The sequence below is a fragment of the Salminus brasiliensis genome, chromosome 4 (assembly GCF_030463535.1).
Source record: "Salminus brasiliensis chromosome 4, fSalBra1.hap2, whole genome shotgun sequence".
NCBI lineage: Eukaryota > Metazoa > Chordata > Actinopteri > Characiformes > Bryconidae > Salminus > Salminus brasiliensis.
Genome location: NC_132881.1, coordinates 2,231,113 through 2,249,672, shown reverse-complemented (window position 1 = coordinate 2,249,672; position 18,560 = coordinate 2,231,113). Strand labels below are relative to the sequence as shown.

The 18,560-nt window shown below is 43.3% G+C and overlaps 2 protein-coding genes across 2 annotated transcripts; both read right to left on the bottom strand.

Annotated features, from left to right (window-relative positions):
• Positions 1-84: 84 nt before the first annotated feature.
• Positions 85-4,490, bottom strand: iqcc (IQ motif containing C). Its single transcript, XM_072677328.1, has 5 exons — positions 4,325-4,490; positions 2,720-2,863; positions 2,201-2,471; positions 1,142-1,263; positions 85-527 (listed from the first exon to the last, which is right to left on the bottom strand). Exons 1-5 carry the CDS (start codon positions 4,370-4,372, stop codon positions 492-494), a joined length of 621 nt encoding a protein of 206 aa, XP_072533429.1. The 5' UTR covers positions 4,373-4,490; the 3' UTR covers positions 85-491.
• A 910-nt stretch (positions 4,491-5,400) lies between these two features.
• Positions 5,401-17,626, bottom strand: ccdc28b (coiled-coil domain containing 28B). Its single transcript, XM_072677316.1, has 6 exons — positions 17,399-17,626; positions 12,945-13,232; positions 11,773-11,948; positions 11,222-11,376; positions 9,496-9,518; positions 5,401-8,613 (listed from the first exon to the last, which is right to left on the bottom strand). The coding sequence occupies exons 2-6, from the start codon at positions 13,178-13,180 to the stop codon at positions 8,559-8,561; spliced, it is 645 nt and encodes a 214-aa protein (XP_072533417.1). The 5' UTR covers positions 13,181-13,232; positions 17,399-17,626; the 3' UTR covers positions 5,401-8,558.
• Positions 17,627-18,560: the final 934 nt, after the last annotated feature.

The following is an 18,560-nucleotide window of genomic DNA, read 5'->3' as shown; positions in this document are numbered from 1 at the left end:
CACCACCACCACTGTGTTTAACAGATGAGGTGGTACGCTTTGGTTCCGGGCAGGATTCTGCAAAAACACTGAATGAGAGTCTCCTTTAAGTAACGGAAGCTTTAATAAAAGTGACAGTTCATGCTTTTATTATGCTGAAGCTATATTGACACATATAGATGTTTTCTGCCATTTATCTTTCAGTAAGAAAAAAAACTCCAACTTGTACCATTTTGACTAGAGATGAAATAAACAAATGGTGCTCTCTGACTTCTATATGTCAAATATCATATGCAGATTCAACAGCGTTTATCTTCATAGAAGACGTTCACAATTCACTCTCTCACACACACAGACATGACAAACCACCAGTCACAGTCTCAGTGTTTTAAATATTTGAAAAGTCCTTTGCCTTCTTTCCATTTCCAGAAATGAAACAGGTCAGCATGTCTGCGCTGCCAATCAGAACCTTCACTTCTGGCACCACTGTCCATCATTTCAGTCCTCTGTTGCTAGGCCACCTCCATCTTCTGTTTCAGGGTCAGATACTGCCAAGAGGAAAGCACAGCATGAAGCACAAGAACGGCACGCACTAAAGCACACAGGGTCAAAACACTACTTCTTTTCTGATGCCAAAATCCATCATTTATTTTTAATAAGAGTTTGATGCAGTAGATAGAGTTAATTTCAAAAGGTCCCAATCACTATCCAAGTCCACATGCCTATACATTCTTATTCTTATAGTTCTTTAGCTGTTTAGATCTGCCTATTCTCAATAAAGTTACAAGAGTGTTTCAGCCCAGACTGCTTCCAGAGGCACAATACAGGGCAGCCAATAAGAAAAGAGCTTATTTGCGTAGCCAGTTTCATTCTCAGGCTGATAATGCAATAAATGAATTATATTTCTTAATTTTTATGGTCTGAAACAATCGAAAGTGGACTACTACTAAACGAACAAGCAAATAAAACCTAAGACGTGGTCTCTCAGAAGATAGAAACTTCAAAAATGATGGATGTCCTGATCCTGATCCACAACCCTGTGAGGAATAACCCAGCGTTCTAACCACTGAGCCACCCCTGCTCATCTTAAAACTAAAGTTCAGAACTTTTTCCCCAGTCCTAAAGGTTGGATCCGGACAGCGACAATATTAAGATGTCATACTTTCTTCCTGCTAGCGATGGCCTGTTGAATCCACAGTAGCTCCATGGCCAACGCTTTCCTGTGCTGTCTCAGAGCTTCAGGAGTGTGTGCTACATCTTTGAGAAGCGAGCATGTCCGGGGTCCTGTCAGAAAAAACAAACAAACACACTCCAGAGTTAATGAAGCACAAAATATCAAATAAAAGTTCTAAAACCATCATAAGCCATCCATCCATCCACCCATCATCTTATCCACTTCTTCCTTACACCACCCAGAAGCCTTCCTGGGCAGAAGGCCGGAACGCCCAACAGCCCACCGCAGGGTACCACACATGGTGCCATTCAGCTACCATGGCCATTTTTTGGGAGGCGAGAAACTGGAGTACATGGAGGAAACCCGCAAGGACAGGGGAGAACACACCAAACTCCTCAAGACAGTGTCCCGAGCAGGGATTGAACCCACAACCCTAAGCCCCTGGAGCTGTGTGACAGACACACACACACACACACACACACACACACACACACACACACACACACACACACACACACTCTATCTGCAGTTAGCAACTACTTATTTTGTTCTGGGTTCCTTCCAATAAGTTTTCCAGATGATTGCCACACCTAGATTAGGGCTAAAGGAATTTCCAGTAGTGATCTACCATTAACACAGCAAGAGGCTACACTTGTCCAAGAGCCCTTCAAGAGTTCTTTACTAAAGGCAGTGGTTATTTACAGCCATCTGGATCTGAACATGGTTCTTTTGCCTGATTAAAAGGTTCTTGTGGTTGGTGAGAAACCTATTTGAACCAAGCACCAAGCATAAATCCACTATGTTTGAGAACGGTAAAGAACCTTTTTGCTGGAGTATAGGCCTAATAAAGGTGTAGAAAACTTGGAACTTCACCCTTGGTGACCATGAACCATCGGAGTCATCTCCACAGTACTGTTTCATATTGAGAACTTTGATCTAGAGTTAATGCCAGTATCAATATCATCATCCTGGTCTTGTGAGAACTTTAAAAGGAACTCATACGTGAGCATAGCAGACTAATACCCAGCGTCACCATCAAACACACACCTTTTTGCAGTAAGCCGTTTGTCTCCAAGGCCACGCTGTTCAAACCTTCAGCTTTTTCAATCCAGCCCTCGCTCACTGTCACCTCTCTATCGCCCTCTGGTGGTGTGGAAATCTGTCTGGCGTCTCTCTGCAAACTGCCGTTGGGTTCTTCATCTTTCTCTGCCACAAAGATCTCAGAGTTTGGGGGTGACTTTTCCTCCAGTTTCTCTGGAGCTTCAGGACAATCCTGTGTTTGGATCTTTGGTTGACGATACCTGAACAGTAGCCCCACCTGAAAAACAAGAAACATCAGAACACACACACACATCACATCACATCAACATCCAGGATGATCAGTTCTGAACTTATGAATTTTGTGATTTTTTTTCTACCCTCTGAATCAAAATGACAGAAATGGTGCTTTATCCACATCTGACAGTCGTACTGTAGAGCAGAATCAGGCGTCCCAGAGCAGGAAAAACACGCATGCACTGGACAGTGCAGGTGGACTGTAAGACTGGACTGCAAATCAACACTCACTCGGTCAGTAAAGTGGGGTTTGGGTAAAAACTGGCCCCTCCAGATCAGGTGCTCTAAAGAACCCTCAAGTTCTTTGACCACATCCTCAAACTCAGCCTGAACTGACCGAAGGTCTTTCCTGGTCAGATAACCCCGACACTGAGCCTAGAGTAGGAGAGAGAGGGGAGGGTTTATAAAAAATAAATAAATAAATAAAAACAAAATAAAATAAACAAAAATAAACAAAAAATAAACAAAAACAAAATAAATATAAAAAACAAGGAAATGTGCATAAGAACATCACCTATTTAAACAACCCATGCACTAGCTAGCTAACTAACGTTTGCTTCACCTTGAGATGTGTGGTTTCATTAATATTAATATTTAATATTAAAAATCAAAGGTAAGGTTGATTTTTTTCTGAAATCAAGGGTATTAAAAAAGCTGACCCTGCTTCTGTTGGAGTCTCTACTGTCCAGAAAAGGTCAGGATGTTTGATGATCATAGCCCTACCTCATCATCCCCAACTCATCCCAAAAGTACTGGATGGAGCTTTGGGGGCTGGATGGGGGCTTTATACCCCCCTACTAGCCCACACCTGGCATTAATAGGCAGCATGGTGCCAATAGGGTCATGTCGTTTATCGGCTCCAGAGAGTCCTATTCTATTGGCAGTACTTCTCCACAGGGACTAGTCAACCTGTGTGTGCATCTGCACATCTGTGTCAGCAAAGGCCAAATGCACTTATTAGACAGGATGTCCACAAATATTTGGACATATGATGTAGATAAAATGAAAATTGCTACGGGGGGGTGCAGTAGCACAGGTGATCAGTGGTCTGCAGACAAGTCAAATCAGGTGTGCTGCTGGTTGTTTAGACTGAAAACCTGGAGCCAGTTTGTGGATCCTTTGTGGATCAGATTGGACATCCCTGAGCTGGGGACCTAGGGAGGAACTTCAGGGCACTGAAATCAAGGGCACTAGTAGGGAGTTTGTAGCCTTTGCTGTAGTAAGTGCCCCTACTTTTCTGACATTATCTACATAATTAATCTTAATGTTTTGTATATTGCTTAAAATGCTCATGTAGACTAAGTTTAAGAACTTTTTTCATTATTAACTTTTAACTACTTAAAAGGAGTCTAGCAGCCGTTGTTCTGTCTGTTGATGAGGAGGAGGAGGAGGAGGAGGAGGAACAGTACTGTATTCTGCACAGTTGGTTATAATATGATTAATATATTAATTAAGGCTATATTCATTAGAAATATATTAATATTACCACGTCTAGTGTGAAATGGGCTTAAGACCTGAGACGTTGGCTAGCTAGCTACCCCTCATCCACAGCATCACTGCTAATCCATGGAGATTTAGCTAGCTAGCACTAGCTATAGCTGATGAGTGTAGCTAGCTAAGTCTGGATACTGGGACCTTTTACTCATGACTTTCTCAGAATATCATCATTAATACATTCAGCACCTGCTGCTTTCTAAGAACAGCGCAGTGTCGTTGCAGCTTCTCCATTACTCGAACTACTCGCTTCACCCCAGGTTAGCCCGAACAGACAGATAGCACGCTAGCTATGTAAACCTGCGCACAGTAGCTAGCTACAGTAAAACACGGTGATTTTACCTGAAAATAGACGAGGCTTAGTCTCCATTCCTGCTGCTGCTGCTCCATGAAGTCCTACAGCAACAAACTTCGCCCCCTCGCTTCCTCCCTCACCGCCGGTCGCGCTGAAACCGAGAGGCGTTTGGGTCCCTCTAGCGCCGAGCAGCGATATTACACAACTCCGTCGATTCCCTGCATTGTGGAGTCGACTCTGATTCTGAGTCAACGAGTCCTCCGACATAATCCGTTGCCCAATTTATAGATATATATATATATATTTGCATTATATTTTCCCCTCAGTTTAGAGGGGATGCTTTAGTTAAACAAAAAGAACAATGTATTACATTAAGGGGAATACTTTATTATAATAAAAAGAATCATTTGTTGAATCAAGGAACATTTTATTCAATTGAGATTTAAAGTCGAGAAAACGCTTTATGTCTCTAAATAATATTTTTTTCACCTTGGTAGAAAAAGGTACAATTCTCCTATTTTACAGATCTTAAACTATTAATGTTCATAATTCTAATGCTTGTGAACACAATATCACGACCTACTCGTCAATTTGGTGGAATGCTAATGAATCAACTTGACCGACAAGACAAGACAAGACAACCATAGTTACTATTAGTGTTGAACACACACTGAATTTGGCCTCCACCTTTAACCCATCCGTGCAGTGAACACACACATCCACACGAGTGATCAAACACACACAGTGACAGTGAGCACACATGCCCGGAGTGGTGGGCAGCCATTGGCCCCTACTCATAGGCCCAACGGTGACAGGTTGCCGAGCCTGGGTATCGAACCCACAACCCTGTCGTGAACAGTTCAGTGCTCTGACTGCTGAGACGCCTTTTTTTCCCCCCCTCATAAATAAATTAAAATAAAATCAGCCTTAGAAAAATAGGCAAAACCTGTCAATGTTCCCCTCCACTGAACACTTTAATAAAAGGTGAAAGAAAATTTACGTGACCATTTATGTAAATTAATTTTCAATTAGTCACACAATAACATTTTTAGTCGATCTAAACAGATCACCAAATTGATAGGCAGTACCTCTCTTTCCAGAATGCTAATGAAATTAGTCCAAATAAATGCTTCATTTTATTTTATTAGGTGTAACCAAAAAAAGCGTACAAATCCAAAACAAAGACCATGTCGCTAAATATTTCTGACAAGGCTAGAGGCTGCTAACGGCCTAACCCCGGACCACTGTATAGTGTGTACTTTCTCTCAGGATTGAGGCATTTAGTGATCATAAATGTTGGAAAAGATTGAAAAGTGGTCCAGACTGATGTTAGATCATCAAATTCAGCAGGAATTGTGGGTTTTAATTAGTTTTTGGCAATAAAACAAGCAATTAAACACATTACAGCACTGATCCCAGACCGAGTTCCACAATCATCCGGATCTGGTTTATTGGCTAAACTGTGAAAATGAGCAAAACCTTTTGTCCCTTTTTCAAAATGGAGAAGCTGTTGTGATTAAAGTGAAGCTAACATCCTCACACCGGTTAGAAAACACAGTATTAAACATTTACCTCCAAGTTACAGAAACAGTAGAACAGTGTTGGGAAGCCTGACCTTGGTCTCCATTGCTAACTATGCTAGCTATGCTAATTCACTTTTAATCAAAGTCACAAGAAAATGTGTGAAAAATGCAGGAACTGTGGGAGCTCGCCCTTTTCATTCTTTAGCAGGGGCGTAACAATACAGTTTATTTCATTACTGTAGATCACAGTGTATAATATTTTTCCCTTTACTTGGCCTAGCGTGTTAGCTTGTGTCTAGCCTGGTTATGGTGGCCTTCGTTAGCGCGTCAACATGCTAGTGGCTAATGCGGCATCACGTTGTCAGCAGTTAGTAGAAGTACACTGTTGTTACATGACTAGTATGGTAGCTTTTGGCTAGTGTGCTATCTTTGGGCCTAACATTATTTGTGGCTAGAGCATTTCACTAGCTACGCAGCTTTCAGAAACTGTGCTTTTATAATGTCGAATGCTTTAATAAACTGAAAATGGAAACATTAATGTGAAAATTAATGCAAGGCACATTTTCAGCTACTTCTTATTTTTGTTGTAATGAATTGAAAATGAAGCCATATCATATCCAAGCGAATTGTGAACTCAGTGAGTTTTCACAGCCATTTTTTTTTTAGACAAGACAAAATTCACCTGATTTATGTGGTAAAGTAATTCGTAGCATCAAGCTACACCACCTTGGTCCATTTTAAAAACAGCTAAACGCTCACAGCTAAACTAAACTAGTAGATTAATCACTTAGCTAGTACCTCAGCTTCTCCTCCACAAACACAGCTAAAACATGCTATTACAATTTATATAAATCAAACCAAGTCTCCTCAGTGTTTCGACTAGCAGATAACATTTCTACACCCTCGTGGAGAAAACATGCTAAAAACAAACATGGTGTTTTGATCATTTCACAAGTAAAATAAGCCTGTTTTTACGATCATGTTATATCTACATTTGTAGCACAGTGCTCAAAACTCAAGATCACCTCACAAACACAAAACCTCCACTGAAAACTCAGTATCAAGAATGTTTAGTCGTACGTGGGTATAAACCTCAAGTGTCCCAGTGTAAGCCACCGGGCGCGTTCCCATAGAGTGTACACTAAAATCCACTAAAAGTTTCTGCTACAAATTGAGGAGAGGCACCTTAAGGTCCAATCTTCGCCCTGAGCGAGTCTACAGCTACTGCACCGCTTAGTCATTGTGTTGCGTTTCAGAATGATAAACACGTTAAACAGATGAAGAACATCGCTAAACCGGGACGAGGTCATGGCGGGGCTTCGGGATGACATGGTCATGAAATGAATGGACTTTGGCCTCCCACAAGAAAAACTGACAAAAAATGTAAACACAGGTGGCTAATGTATAAGAGCTCAGCTCCGGCTCCAGAGGCTAGCTGCACATTGTATGCTAAATTGATTGTATTTTATGACTCTTTATGCTATGGTTTGGTATCTGAATGGCTTTCTAAGGACGATAAGGTCACTGCTAAGGTCACTGCTGATGTTTTTGGGTTCCTTAGCTAGCACCAGAAGTAGCAAGCTAGCCAGCCAGCAGTAGGTATGCTCATAGAAACTAGCAGTTTGGCTTAGTAACAGGCTGCTTAGCAAGTGATCCTATATTTTTAAATGCTAATGCTGCGTTATCAAGGGGAAAAGGTCAGTTCCATGGTTCATTGGGGAATTGTTGTAAACAGCGCTGGTAGATGGCCAACGGCAGCATGCAGCCCTGTAAACGTTGTCATGGTGGTAGCATTACTGGAACAGCAGTGGAGGTCCTGACCATGAGTTGGGTGATGGGGTTTGCCACTATTTAATCCGAAAAACTGACATGCTAACAGTGCATCTGAGCTCTGCTGTACCTGTTACACATGGACATCAGCATTTATTGCCTGTATTTCCTCAAAAATAGGGGTTATCCAGTCTGCCTGCATCTGCCCAGCCATAATGTAAAAGGTAAACAGAGCATTAGACACTTCTTTTAAAGTCCTATTAGTGAAGAGCTTAAAGTCCCACATCCAAGTTCATCTTGGCTAGAACATGTTCAGCAGTTTAGGTGGAATTCCACCAATTCTTCACAATTTTGGATAATTCAATGGTTGACAAATATAGGTGTTCATATGAAATGGTAATTTTAGAGAAACTTACCACAACTGACCTTTTTGACCTTGTGTCCCTGGTAATATTCAGCATAATTCACTGTATCGTATAAATCCTAAATTCATGTTGACTTCACCATGCACCAGAGGGCCTGGCACCAGTGGGTGGAGCACCAGTGGGCACCCATCACCAACTCCTTCTGAAGAACTCTAAACTCAGAGTTATGATTTCCCAATCATATTGGCTTCAAGACCAAGCACTTAAGACCTAATGGTGCAACTGACCCCAACTGATCCCTCAGCAGGAAAACTCCCTTCCACCTCCCATCCACCCTTACAGCAACCTCCAGTCAACTACAAAACAAACTACAGTGGATAACGCAGCGTATTTGGTCCATTAGAACAAGCCTAAAGCAAAAGGGGGTTTAATGGTATACACAGAAAGAGGCCTTTTGAGCTCCTCAAGCTGTTGTGCTCTTGCAGGTTCTTCTTGTTAGCGAGTCGCGTTTCTTGACCAGTACAGCAGCCGCAGTTTTAGCATAGCCATGTTGAGATGTAGCCATGGCAACAGCAGCTCCCATGGCCTGGTATGCAGCTGGTGTGTTTGCTGTGTGGTGCCTCTCAGGGGCCAGAGGTCTTGGGCAAGTCCTGATTCTCTGCCAGGTGCAACTTTTGTCTGGAGAAAGTGCGCTAAGGATTGGTCTCGTTACGGCAAGTTTGATGAAAGTCAAAATGGCATTATTTACATTTGCATATTCACAAATTGATCATCTTCTGTTCACCCATGCATTGTTTGATCTGGTGATCTACATGCCTAATTTTGCACTGAAGCTATGACTCTAATGTAGCTTACAAGTAATGCAAGCTTTTTAACAGCACAGTGCTAACTGCAGGCCTAGATCATCAGGCGCCTGCCTGAAACAAACAAGGCACACAGTGTCACTGATGCAAAGCATCAAGGGCTATTGCAGTACAACTAGCACCCCCTTGTGGGGATCCTTTAGCCTGCTTTACGGGAGTGAGTTAGTGAGTGAGCAGAGTGCAAATATGGCTCTCATCAGGCCCGCCCCAGTAAAGGAACACCAAGGGTCTCCTCTGTTGCACAGGAGCCTCAGAAACAGCAAGATAACCGCACCCCAGATAATAGCCCACCTAAATGCTTCACAGTGTTTTAGTTTGTTTAACACTTTTAAGTTTACAACACGACGTGTTCCTTAATAGTCTGAATTATATCAGTTTTAATTTACAATATAGGGGGGAAAAACATTGAATGAGAAGGAGTGCCTAAACATTTGACTGGTACTGTATATAACCACTAACGTCTGTTGTCTAAGCTACATTTGTGTAGCTTCAAACAAACAAACGAACAAATACTTACTCGGGCCATCCGTATTAAAAGCAACAGTAGCCTTCTTGAAGTGTCTCAGTATCTCAGTGTTGCCCACTTTGTCCTAGTGGCTCTTTAATCCACTGCTGAGGGGCCGACTGGAGGTCAGCACTTCACCTGACAGAAAGCCGATGTAGTTTAACCCAGTGATTAACCACTCAGAAAGGATACATGGAACTGCTGAGTTCTTCGAGCTGTGGGGAGAGGGAGAGAGAGAGAGAGAGAGAGAGAGAGAGAGAGAGAGCTTAGACAATCACTAAAGACTCACTGATGGTTAAAGTGGGAAATTTATGAGCAATAATAGGAGACTCTTAAGCGATAATGGAAAATGAATTACTTAGAGGGGCAGTTCTGCCAAAAACTTTCACCCAGTGGGCGTTAATCAAATACATCCTTAATATTTGCGTACACTCTCCCTGCGTGACGATAAAGAAGCGCAGATGACATACAAGCTAAAAAAAGTGTGTGATATTAGGTTTTCTAGCAATGCCTCAAAGTATTTGTGGTGTTTCACAGTCCCTCCCATAAAAATCTCGCACTAAAGACTACTGTGGCATGGGTGTAAAAAGCAAGCTGTATAGCTTATAGCTTCACTTCTACTCTGCGAGGAGAGTAGTAAGAGCGTCTCTTAAACTCGCTACATTACTGAAGGGGAAAAGTCAGGAGCTTTTATGACGGACGAGAAGATTTTATTGGTATTGGATCATAAGGGTGGCTCTCCTTTACCGCAAGCATGGTCAGATCAGAAGTCCAGAACCTTTGTTCTGCTGTTGCCGTAGTGACCAAGCATCTCTGCTATTTTTGACTTTAATAAGCTCGGAGGCTTTTCACACTATTCTGGTAGTTGCAAGAGTCCAAACACACACACTCACACATTCACACACTCAGGCACGTAAGACTGTATTCCTGCCTTTGTGAGGTGTTTTAATGTGTTCCTGAAGGATGGAGTGCAAATGCTTCTGTGCTCCATTTAACACAACACCAATAACCTTAACCTCTTTTAGCTTCTAATGACACACACACACACACACACACACACACACACACACACACACACACACACACACACACACACACACACACACACACACCATTGTGCACTACGAGCCAAATGCCAGAATAATTAGCACAGCAATGTGAAGAAATACTGAAAGCATTCAGCAGAAAAACAGCAGATCTTCTCCTGACAGACGGTCTGAGTCACAGAGGCCAATCCCTGAGCTGTTACTGGAGTGTGTGTGTGTGTGTGTGTGTGTGTGTGTGTGTGTGTGTGTGTGTGTGTGTGTGTGTGTGTGTGTTTAAGGGTGAATGAAAGCTGTGAATGAGAAAACTGTAGTTTATATCAGTGTGTTTTTTTTTCATGCTTAAGCAGCTATATAGATATATGTATAATATATATATATATATATATATGTGTGTGTGTGTGTGTGTGTGTGTGTGTGTGTGTGTGTGTGTGTGTGCTTATTTACACTGCCGTTCAGAACATTGAATCAAGGTTTGGTTGCAGACAAATACAAGCTCCCTGAACCCTGCCAGTTTAAAGCACAAAACAAAATCATCTGTGCAAAAGTTTGGACATCCTAGGCAAAATAACGTTAACATTTGGAAGATTGCCGTCCACCACTGCATAACAAGGGGTGTATAAAAGAATGTACGTCCGGAGAAAAAACTAAACAACTACAAGAACTGAAAGACTTTTATCTGACTATAAAAAGCATTTGCAAAGCTGTCCAAACTTTTATCATCACTTTTTTGTTATGATAAAAATACCTGATTAGCTATAGAGGCTGTGTTACTAGGGTGCCCAAGCTTTCACATTCAACTGTATATTATGTTGCCCGGTGTGTGTGTGTGTGTGTGTGTGTGTGTGTTTATGTCTTGTGTTTGTATATTTTACGTTGCTGAGCAGGTGCTCCAGGTTGCGGTCAGAAGCACTTTTCCTCTGGTCCTCAGACAGCTCCTCCACATGGCTGTCCAAACTGAAGTGCAGCCGGGCCAGTTTCTCCTGCATCTCCCTCACGTGCTCCAACTGCTCAAACGAACACACCTTACCTAAACAAATCCCCCCAAAATATGAACAGAGTTCAGGCTTAGAGATGTACATATGAGCAGATAATGATGTCAAACAGTATCAGAAACCACTTTAGCAAGTCATTATTTATCTTACTGGACACAGTTTGAGGGACATCTGTCATCTGTCTGACCCCCCCCAGAGGTCTTCCTCCTAGACATGTGAGGTCTTCCTCCCAACCACACTTGGTGCAAAATTTGTCAAGTCAGCTAAGTGACACCCATCAGCTAGCATCACACTTCCTACCCCCCCCCAGAGAGCGATATACTCTATTGACTACAACTCCCGAACTCCAAACGTGAAGGCCAACACTTAGACAGTTGCTCCACTCAGGGGTCCCACTGAATCAAGTGTGCATCTCTCTCCATGTCTCTTACCAAAAGCCTGCAGTTTTCCCGAGTGGAAGTCGTTGAGCAGGTTGAGGAGTCCGCCCTCCATCTCCCTCACATCCGAAACATCAGTGAGGAAGGAATGCTGGAGAGGGGAGGAGGACTGCGACATGCGGCTGGGGCCGGCCGGCTGGGGCGCTCGCGGCTTCTCTTTGTGAGGCCTGCTGTCAGAGTCACGGAAACAAGCACAGTTGGAATCAGGATGACTTGTTGTTGTGGTGTTTACTAGATGATGATGTGGCCTGAATTTTAGATTAGCAAGGATGACGTGATTCAGTCTACATGACTTGCTCCCTTTACAGAACTTCATGTAGAATAAACACTCGATCAGAGTAGCTTTAACTTGTTAAGTCCCTGAGAACCCAAATCTGAGTTTTGTACACAGTCGGTCTTATGAAGATCTTCCCAAAGTCTAATGAACTGCTCTCCTTTCCATGTGAAATGGGCGGTCCTGGAAGTGGGTCAGGTCCGCATAGCCCTGACCACTCACAGTTTTTAAGTTGGTCAGGGACACAGTAGCATAATGCATAACATTGGCTTTAGTAACTTCAGGCAGGGAGCGAGTCTGTGTAGTGCTACAGAGGTGAGAAGCTAGGTCTGCATAACGATGCGAGAGGGAGCTGGAGCGTAGCCAGGGCTGGTCCTCTGCGAGGGGGGCTGCGCTAGGTCTGCATAGCGCTGTGAGAGGCTGTACCTCTCGGTGGTAGAGCTCCACTCAGAGCTCCTGTAGTCCAGACAGGTCACAGCTCTGTGAGGTGAAGTTGTACATGCATGGCTGTATAATCATGATGCTCCCTGCGTGTGGCGTTATGCTGTGTATCTATATATGGGCTACTAACTCGGTTACAGATATCAGAACTTCAGGAAACCCTAAAGATTCTTGTGTTTTCTATTGAAATGTTGCTGAACACCAAAGTTTAGTATTATACAAAAAAAAATCAAAATATCAAAATGTGCTCCCAGGGGCTTTTAAAGACGCCGGTTAGTCCATCTCTACTCTTTAATCACAACAAAAGCTTCTAGTAAACAAAACATGAGCTAAGCCTTGAGCTTTATTTTGACCACATGCATTTAATTATGCAGCTTTTTATTTTTTCCAATAATCTATAATCCCTCTAGTCCAGGTAAAAGGCCCGTTCAGAGAGGCAGCTCCTACAAACCTGGTGGCTTTCGGAGGAATCACAGGCACAGTCAGGACCTCCTTGGCTGCTCCCATTGCCCCCACAGACCTCTTGTACTTGCCCCTGGGTTTGGGGGACGGCGGCTGGGGAAGGCCCAGAGAGAAGGTGGCACTCTTGCTGGCCGGGAGTACGGAGAGTTTGCGGGGGTTGACGGGTGGGGGCGGGGGCTGGGGGAGAGAAACTTTGGGACTGCGCTTCTTCCTCTTGTCCTCCATTTGGTCGCCTTTTTTTTTCCTAAGTGTGTCCTCTAAACGTCCACTGCCACGACTTGCAGAGATGAAAACAACAACATTACATTACTAAGAACATTCTTTAAATGTAATAATAAAATACACCAGAATGTTAAAAAAACAAGTATCTACTTTGACACAGTAAGTTACAATGACAGGCTACTAGAAATAGAAAGGTTAAACAAACACAAAAAAATTTGGCCACTATTTTGTTCATAACCAACAATTAGTTTGGCTAAAAACACACTTCTTTTTTTACACACTGCTCCACAACTCAATGCTCTATCCCACACCTGGCATTAGGCAGCATGGTGCCAATAAGTTCATGTTTATCTGCTCTATATATATATACACATACATATATATATATATACACATACATACATATATATATATATATATATATATATATATATATATATATATATATATATATATATATATATATATATATATATATATATATATATATATATATATAAATTTTACCTTATCTTCCTCAGTCTGTGAGAAACGGGCCTTCACACCTAGCTTAACATCATTTTGGCTACCATTTGTCCATAACTTTAATAATTAGTCATATTTCCAGTTTTACCCATTATCCAAAATACAGCTCATCAGCTATAACAAGATATGTTTGGTGTCTAAATTTTGCTTCCCCAGTTTCACACTAGAGACTAATGTAGCCAACAAATATTGAAAACCTGCAAGCAACCTTTAGCATTATGCCAACATACCCAAGTCATCAAACTTGCCTCAAACTGTGTGAAATTGTTCAGTAATACCTAAAACATGTTGATCAAAGTGAAAAGCACTCTGATGTGATATCCCTGGCAGCCTGGGTTCTATACAGGAGCGACCGTATGGATATTTCATTTCCTTCCACTTAGCCTAGCTGCACCTTTCAGAGTGTACACTTACGCCTAAAAGCACAGCCATCACCCAGGCTGGGCTCATTCGTGTTGTGAGAGGTTGTGTTTGCTATTGATCGACCCCTACGTAAATCTAAATCCATTTCCAATGACGTAAGTTTCAGCACGATGATCGAAGATCTGCTGCTCATGACCCAGTTTGACAACAACCAGTCCGTATCAAGCTCAGCCACCAAACACACTGACACCATTCCCCCAAATTCACCCCAAAATGGAACTGTCAAGACGTGTTCAAGTTTTCACTGGAGCTACGAGGCTAGTTTAGCTAATATGTAGTGGAAGCTTATAGATAACAATGAGCATGGTGCTAACTGCAGGCCTGAACCTTCAGATACACCCCCTCAACCTGTGTAGAGATGCTAAAAGTATTGGGACGCCTGCTCATTCATTGTGTCTTCTGAAATCAAGGGAATTCAAATAAAAAGTTGATGCTGCTTTTGTTGGAGTGACTGTCTCTGCTGTCCAGGGAAGAAGACTTTCTACAAGAATTTGGAGGAGCATTGTTGTGAGGATTTGATTGCTTTCAGGGACAAGAGCATTAGTGAGGTCTTGATATTGGATGATCACTATACCCTCTAGTCCACGCCTGGCGTTAGGCAGCATGGAGCCAATAGCTTCATGATGTTGATCTGCTCCAGAGAGTCCTATTCTATTGGCAGTACTTCTTCTCTACAGGGACTAGACAAGCTGTGTGTGTGTGTGTGTGTGTGTGTGTGTGTGTGTGTGCGTGCATTTGCACATCTCTGTCAGCAACAGGTTCAACTTAAAGTAGATGAATGCATTCATTTAAAAGTGTGTCCACAAACAGCATTAGTACTTGTGCAATGACTTCGGCCTGTTTTGATGTGCGCGCTAGAAACCCATCTAGTATGTGAGAGTAAACAGCCATTACGCTCCCAGTGTGAGCTATTTTTAGAAGCCTCAGATCCCGCCGGGACTATAGGGTGTCTGATATCATTCCCCTATAAATATCTATCTCTCTCAATGCAGGCTTTCAACTGACTGAGATCCTCACTCTGCATGTCCTTCAAACTGTAGTCCTATTTTTAAGAAATGTCCATACTAATCGGTGCCCAGTATATTTAGGACACTGATCTTCACTCAGATTGTTGTTGCCTTTAACCTAAATAAATTTAAGTTTCGGTTAATATGGCGTTAAATAAACATAGCCTGAGCTTTAGTATAAAGTGGCAGCTCAAAAGGGCAAGCCCATTCATTTTTCAAATCTATGCATAATTCAGTGGTTGAGATGTAAACACTCATTCGGTGCAAAATCGCGGTTCACTGTAGAGAAACGTACTGACTGACTTCTTTACAGTGGTGGTAAATGGAACCAGACGACGGTCGCCATGACTACAACACAGATATAGCCATTTTATTGACTATCCAAAACTTCCGGTGAGCCTGCACGTGTCGTCTGAGGTTCATATGAAATGTTGATGATGGGGAAAAAGGGGGAAAAAATCTAACAAAAATAGGTTTTCTTTTGGGACTATTTTGCCACGTATCCCTCCACCTTTTTAAAAATGTGTTTTAGGCCCAAATCTTCTGAAAACTACGGTAAACTGGCGTTTCGGGCAACAGGCCGCGTATTTACGACTTTACTACGAGAGACCCTTTTGGGGGCACTGAATTCTCCAGACATATTTTGTTATATGTAATGAAACCATTAGGTGTAATGACTTTCTGTGAGGGAGCTTTTAGAGGTTCAGACGTCTACGTCTGGTTCCATTCATCATCGCTGTGAACCATTCAGACTCTGTAGGTTTCTCTTAAGAAGAGCACTTCACAGCAAAATGACCCAAACCAAACATTCCACTACTCAGTCTTTTAAGTATTCAGACATTTTGAGAAATGAGTGCAATTCCTCTTTAAGTGTTTAGTAACGTAGCTCTGGATCGAGCTGATGTACGACGCTGTAAAAGCCCACGCTTCCCCTCCTTATTCTTCCACCACTGCCTCGCTGTCTGTGGCAAACACTGCTGTGATTTATACGACTGCTGAACAAACTAGAAAAGTGCATTTTCCTGCAGGAAACACAGAACTCAGCTGCACTCAGGCTCAGCTGCAGTGCCTCCCACTCAGTTGCTAGGCTGTTGCTATGTGGTCACTAAGGTGAAACTAAAGTTGCAATGCCCTTGTTGTTGGGGTATCCTAATTGATGCTGCTCGGCTGTTGCTGTGGCATGCCAGGTGTTTGCCTTAGTGTTGTTAAGTAGTTGCTAAGGTATCGCATGTGGTTGATGCTAGGTGTTGCTAGGCTGTTGCTGTGGTATCCCAGGTGATTACCATGGTCCTGCTAGGCTGCTGCTGTGGTGTTCCCAGTGGTTGCAAAAATGGTGATGCTAAGTTGTTGCGGTCATCCCAGGAGGCTGCTATGGTGTTGTCAGATGGTGGTTATTAGATGGGCCCTACAGTTTTGCTATAGTATTCGAGGTGGTCTTTAGTGGTTGCTCGGCTGTTGCTGTGGTATCCCAGGTGGTTGGTTGGGTGTTACTAGTATATTTGTATTACGATGACAATTCAGTTAAATGAAAAGAAAAAAAAAAGTGTACAATCAAAAAGCAGCATAGAAGCCACTTAGCAACACCACTGCAGCCTCAGGGGTTAGCACAGTAATCAGTAAGCAGCACCACTGCAACCACATGGGATCACAGCAGCAGCCTAGCAGCACCACTTGACAAATAACAGCAACAACGTAGCAAGACCATAGCAACCACCTGAGATAAGAACAACAAAAAAAAATTATATATATATATATTTCCCCCATCTCAGGTGGTTGCTATGGTATTGCTAGGTTGTTAGTGGGATATCCTGGTGGTGCTGTGGTATCCCAAGCAATGGTGCTGATTAGTGGTTGCTATATATATATATATATATATATATGTATATTCTACATGATTTTAGGGTAAAGTGGGTCACATGTCCAAAAAGAAAATGCTTCAGTCACTTTATTTAAACACACATAAGAGCACAAAGCTGCAGCGGTTCCGTTTCATGTAGGTATGGATCAATTGATCATCTGATCCCAGCCAGGCGCTCCGGTACTCTGACTTTACCATCAGCATCCTGTCGATTAATAATACGGACCTGTCTGAAGGCACAAGGTCGCTGGTTTGTGTTGAACTGATACAGAATCCTACTGATTTTTTTTAACTAATTATATTAATGACTAATAGAGCTATTGTTGACTAATGTGGAGCGGAGCTCACTGGCGGTTGATGGGGGGGGTGTTCTACCCTCCGGCTCCGGCTGTACCGCGGCTCACTCACCGGCTGCTGCAGCAGTTCTGCTCCGATCGCCCGGCTTTTAGCGGAGGACTGGCTTCTGCATCCCGCCCGCGAGCTGCCTGTCCATCGCTGTCCAAGTTTCCGGTTCGCGCTGGCCTCGCTGCAGAAACACTGAAACACTACGCGGGTTTAAATTCTCGCTCTCTGCGCACTGCCTCTCCACGACCGAGGAATAAAAGAAGCCATGTCGCCATTTCCAGCTTAGCATTTAAAGAGACAGTGCCCCGCTCCCATCACCCCTCCCCTCCCCTCCCCTCCCCTCCTCTCCTCTCCTCGCCCCTCCTCTCCTCTCCTCGCCCCTCCTCGCAGCTCTGAAAAGCCACGCCCCCCACCGAGCGCTGAATCGTCTTTATTGGACCGTAAACACAATAAGCCCCGCCCCCTTCTGTTGTTTTGTTTCGTCACCTCAGGCTACCTTCTAGTATCCTTAGACACACTGTGTATGGCCAAATGTTTGTGGACACCCCTTCAAATGAATGCATTCAGCTGCTTTCAGCTGCACTCATCACTGACACACAGACACAACACAGTATGACTGTATGACTCTCAGGCGTGGGCTAGAGGGGTATATAAAGCCCCCCAGCACTGAGGAGCTGTGTTCTCTGGAATGATGGTGGAGCTCCATGCAGTTCTGCTGGGATCAGTTGGCGAGTTGGGGATGATGAGGTGGGGTGGTGATCAGCCAACAACTGGTGCACAGTCAAACTGCTCATTTTTTGAACTGCCAGAAACATCACCGGGCAAAGCCCGGAAGCCGCGTACCCGGCTCCAACTCACCAGCCTGTGGATGCCGGTGATGGCCAGCAACGAGGCGATCTACCCACGCTGGAGAGAGCAAGGCCAATTGTGCTCTCTCTGGGCCTCGGCTGCCGATGGCTAGCAGCATGACCTGGATTCGAACCTTAGTGACAGCGCCTTAGTCTGCTGGCCCCACAAACATCCCAAACTTGTGGTCACATCTTAGTAAGGCATGGGACTGAGAACTCCTCCCACTTTGTAGTGGCCACGACTTAATATCTTGTTCCCACACCATGTCGAAAACTCAATTATCTTGTTGTCACAACTTAGTCTTATTAAGGTCACCATGCCACCAGCGGGGCTCCATATATTTAGAATTGGGAATCTGGTGGACTTGAAGGCATCC

Bases quoted from the DNA above. Each gene is read 5' to 3' on its own strand.
- iqcc (XM_072677328.1), bottom strand. From the start codon at position 4,372: ATGGAGCAGCAGCAGCAGGAATGGAGACTAAGCCTCGTCTATTTTCAG. The intron at 1,264-2,200 runs GTGTGTGTTTGA...TTTTTCTGACAG, and splicing joins AAACGGCTTACTGCAAAAAG to GACCCCGGACATGCTCGCTT. The intron at 528-1,141 runs GTATGACATCTT...TCCTCTTGGCAG, and splicing joins CCATCGCTAGCAGGAAGAAA to TATCTGACCCTGAAACAGAA.
- ccdc28b (XM_072677316.1), bottom strand. From the start codon at position 13,180: ATGGAGGACAAGAGGAAGAAGCGCAGTCCCAAAGTTTCTCTCCCCCAG. The intron at 11,949-12,944 runs GTTTGTAGGAGC...TGACTCTGACAG, and splicing joins ATTCCTCCGAAAGCCACCAG to CAGGCCTCACAAAGAGAAGC. The intron at 11,377-11,772 runs GTAAGAGACATG...GGATTTGTTTAG, and splicing joins GGGAAAACTGCAGGCTTTTG to GTAAGGTGTGTTCGTTTGAG.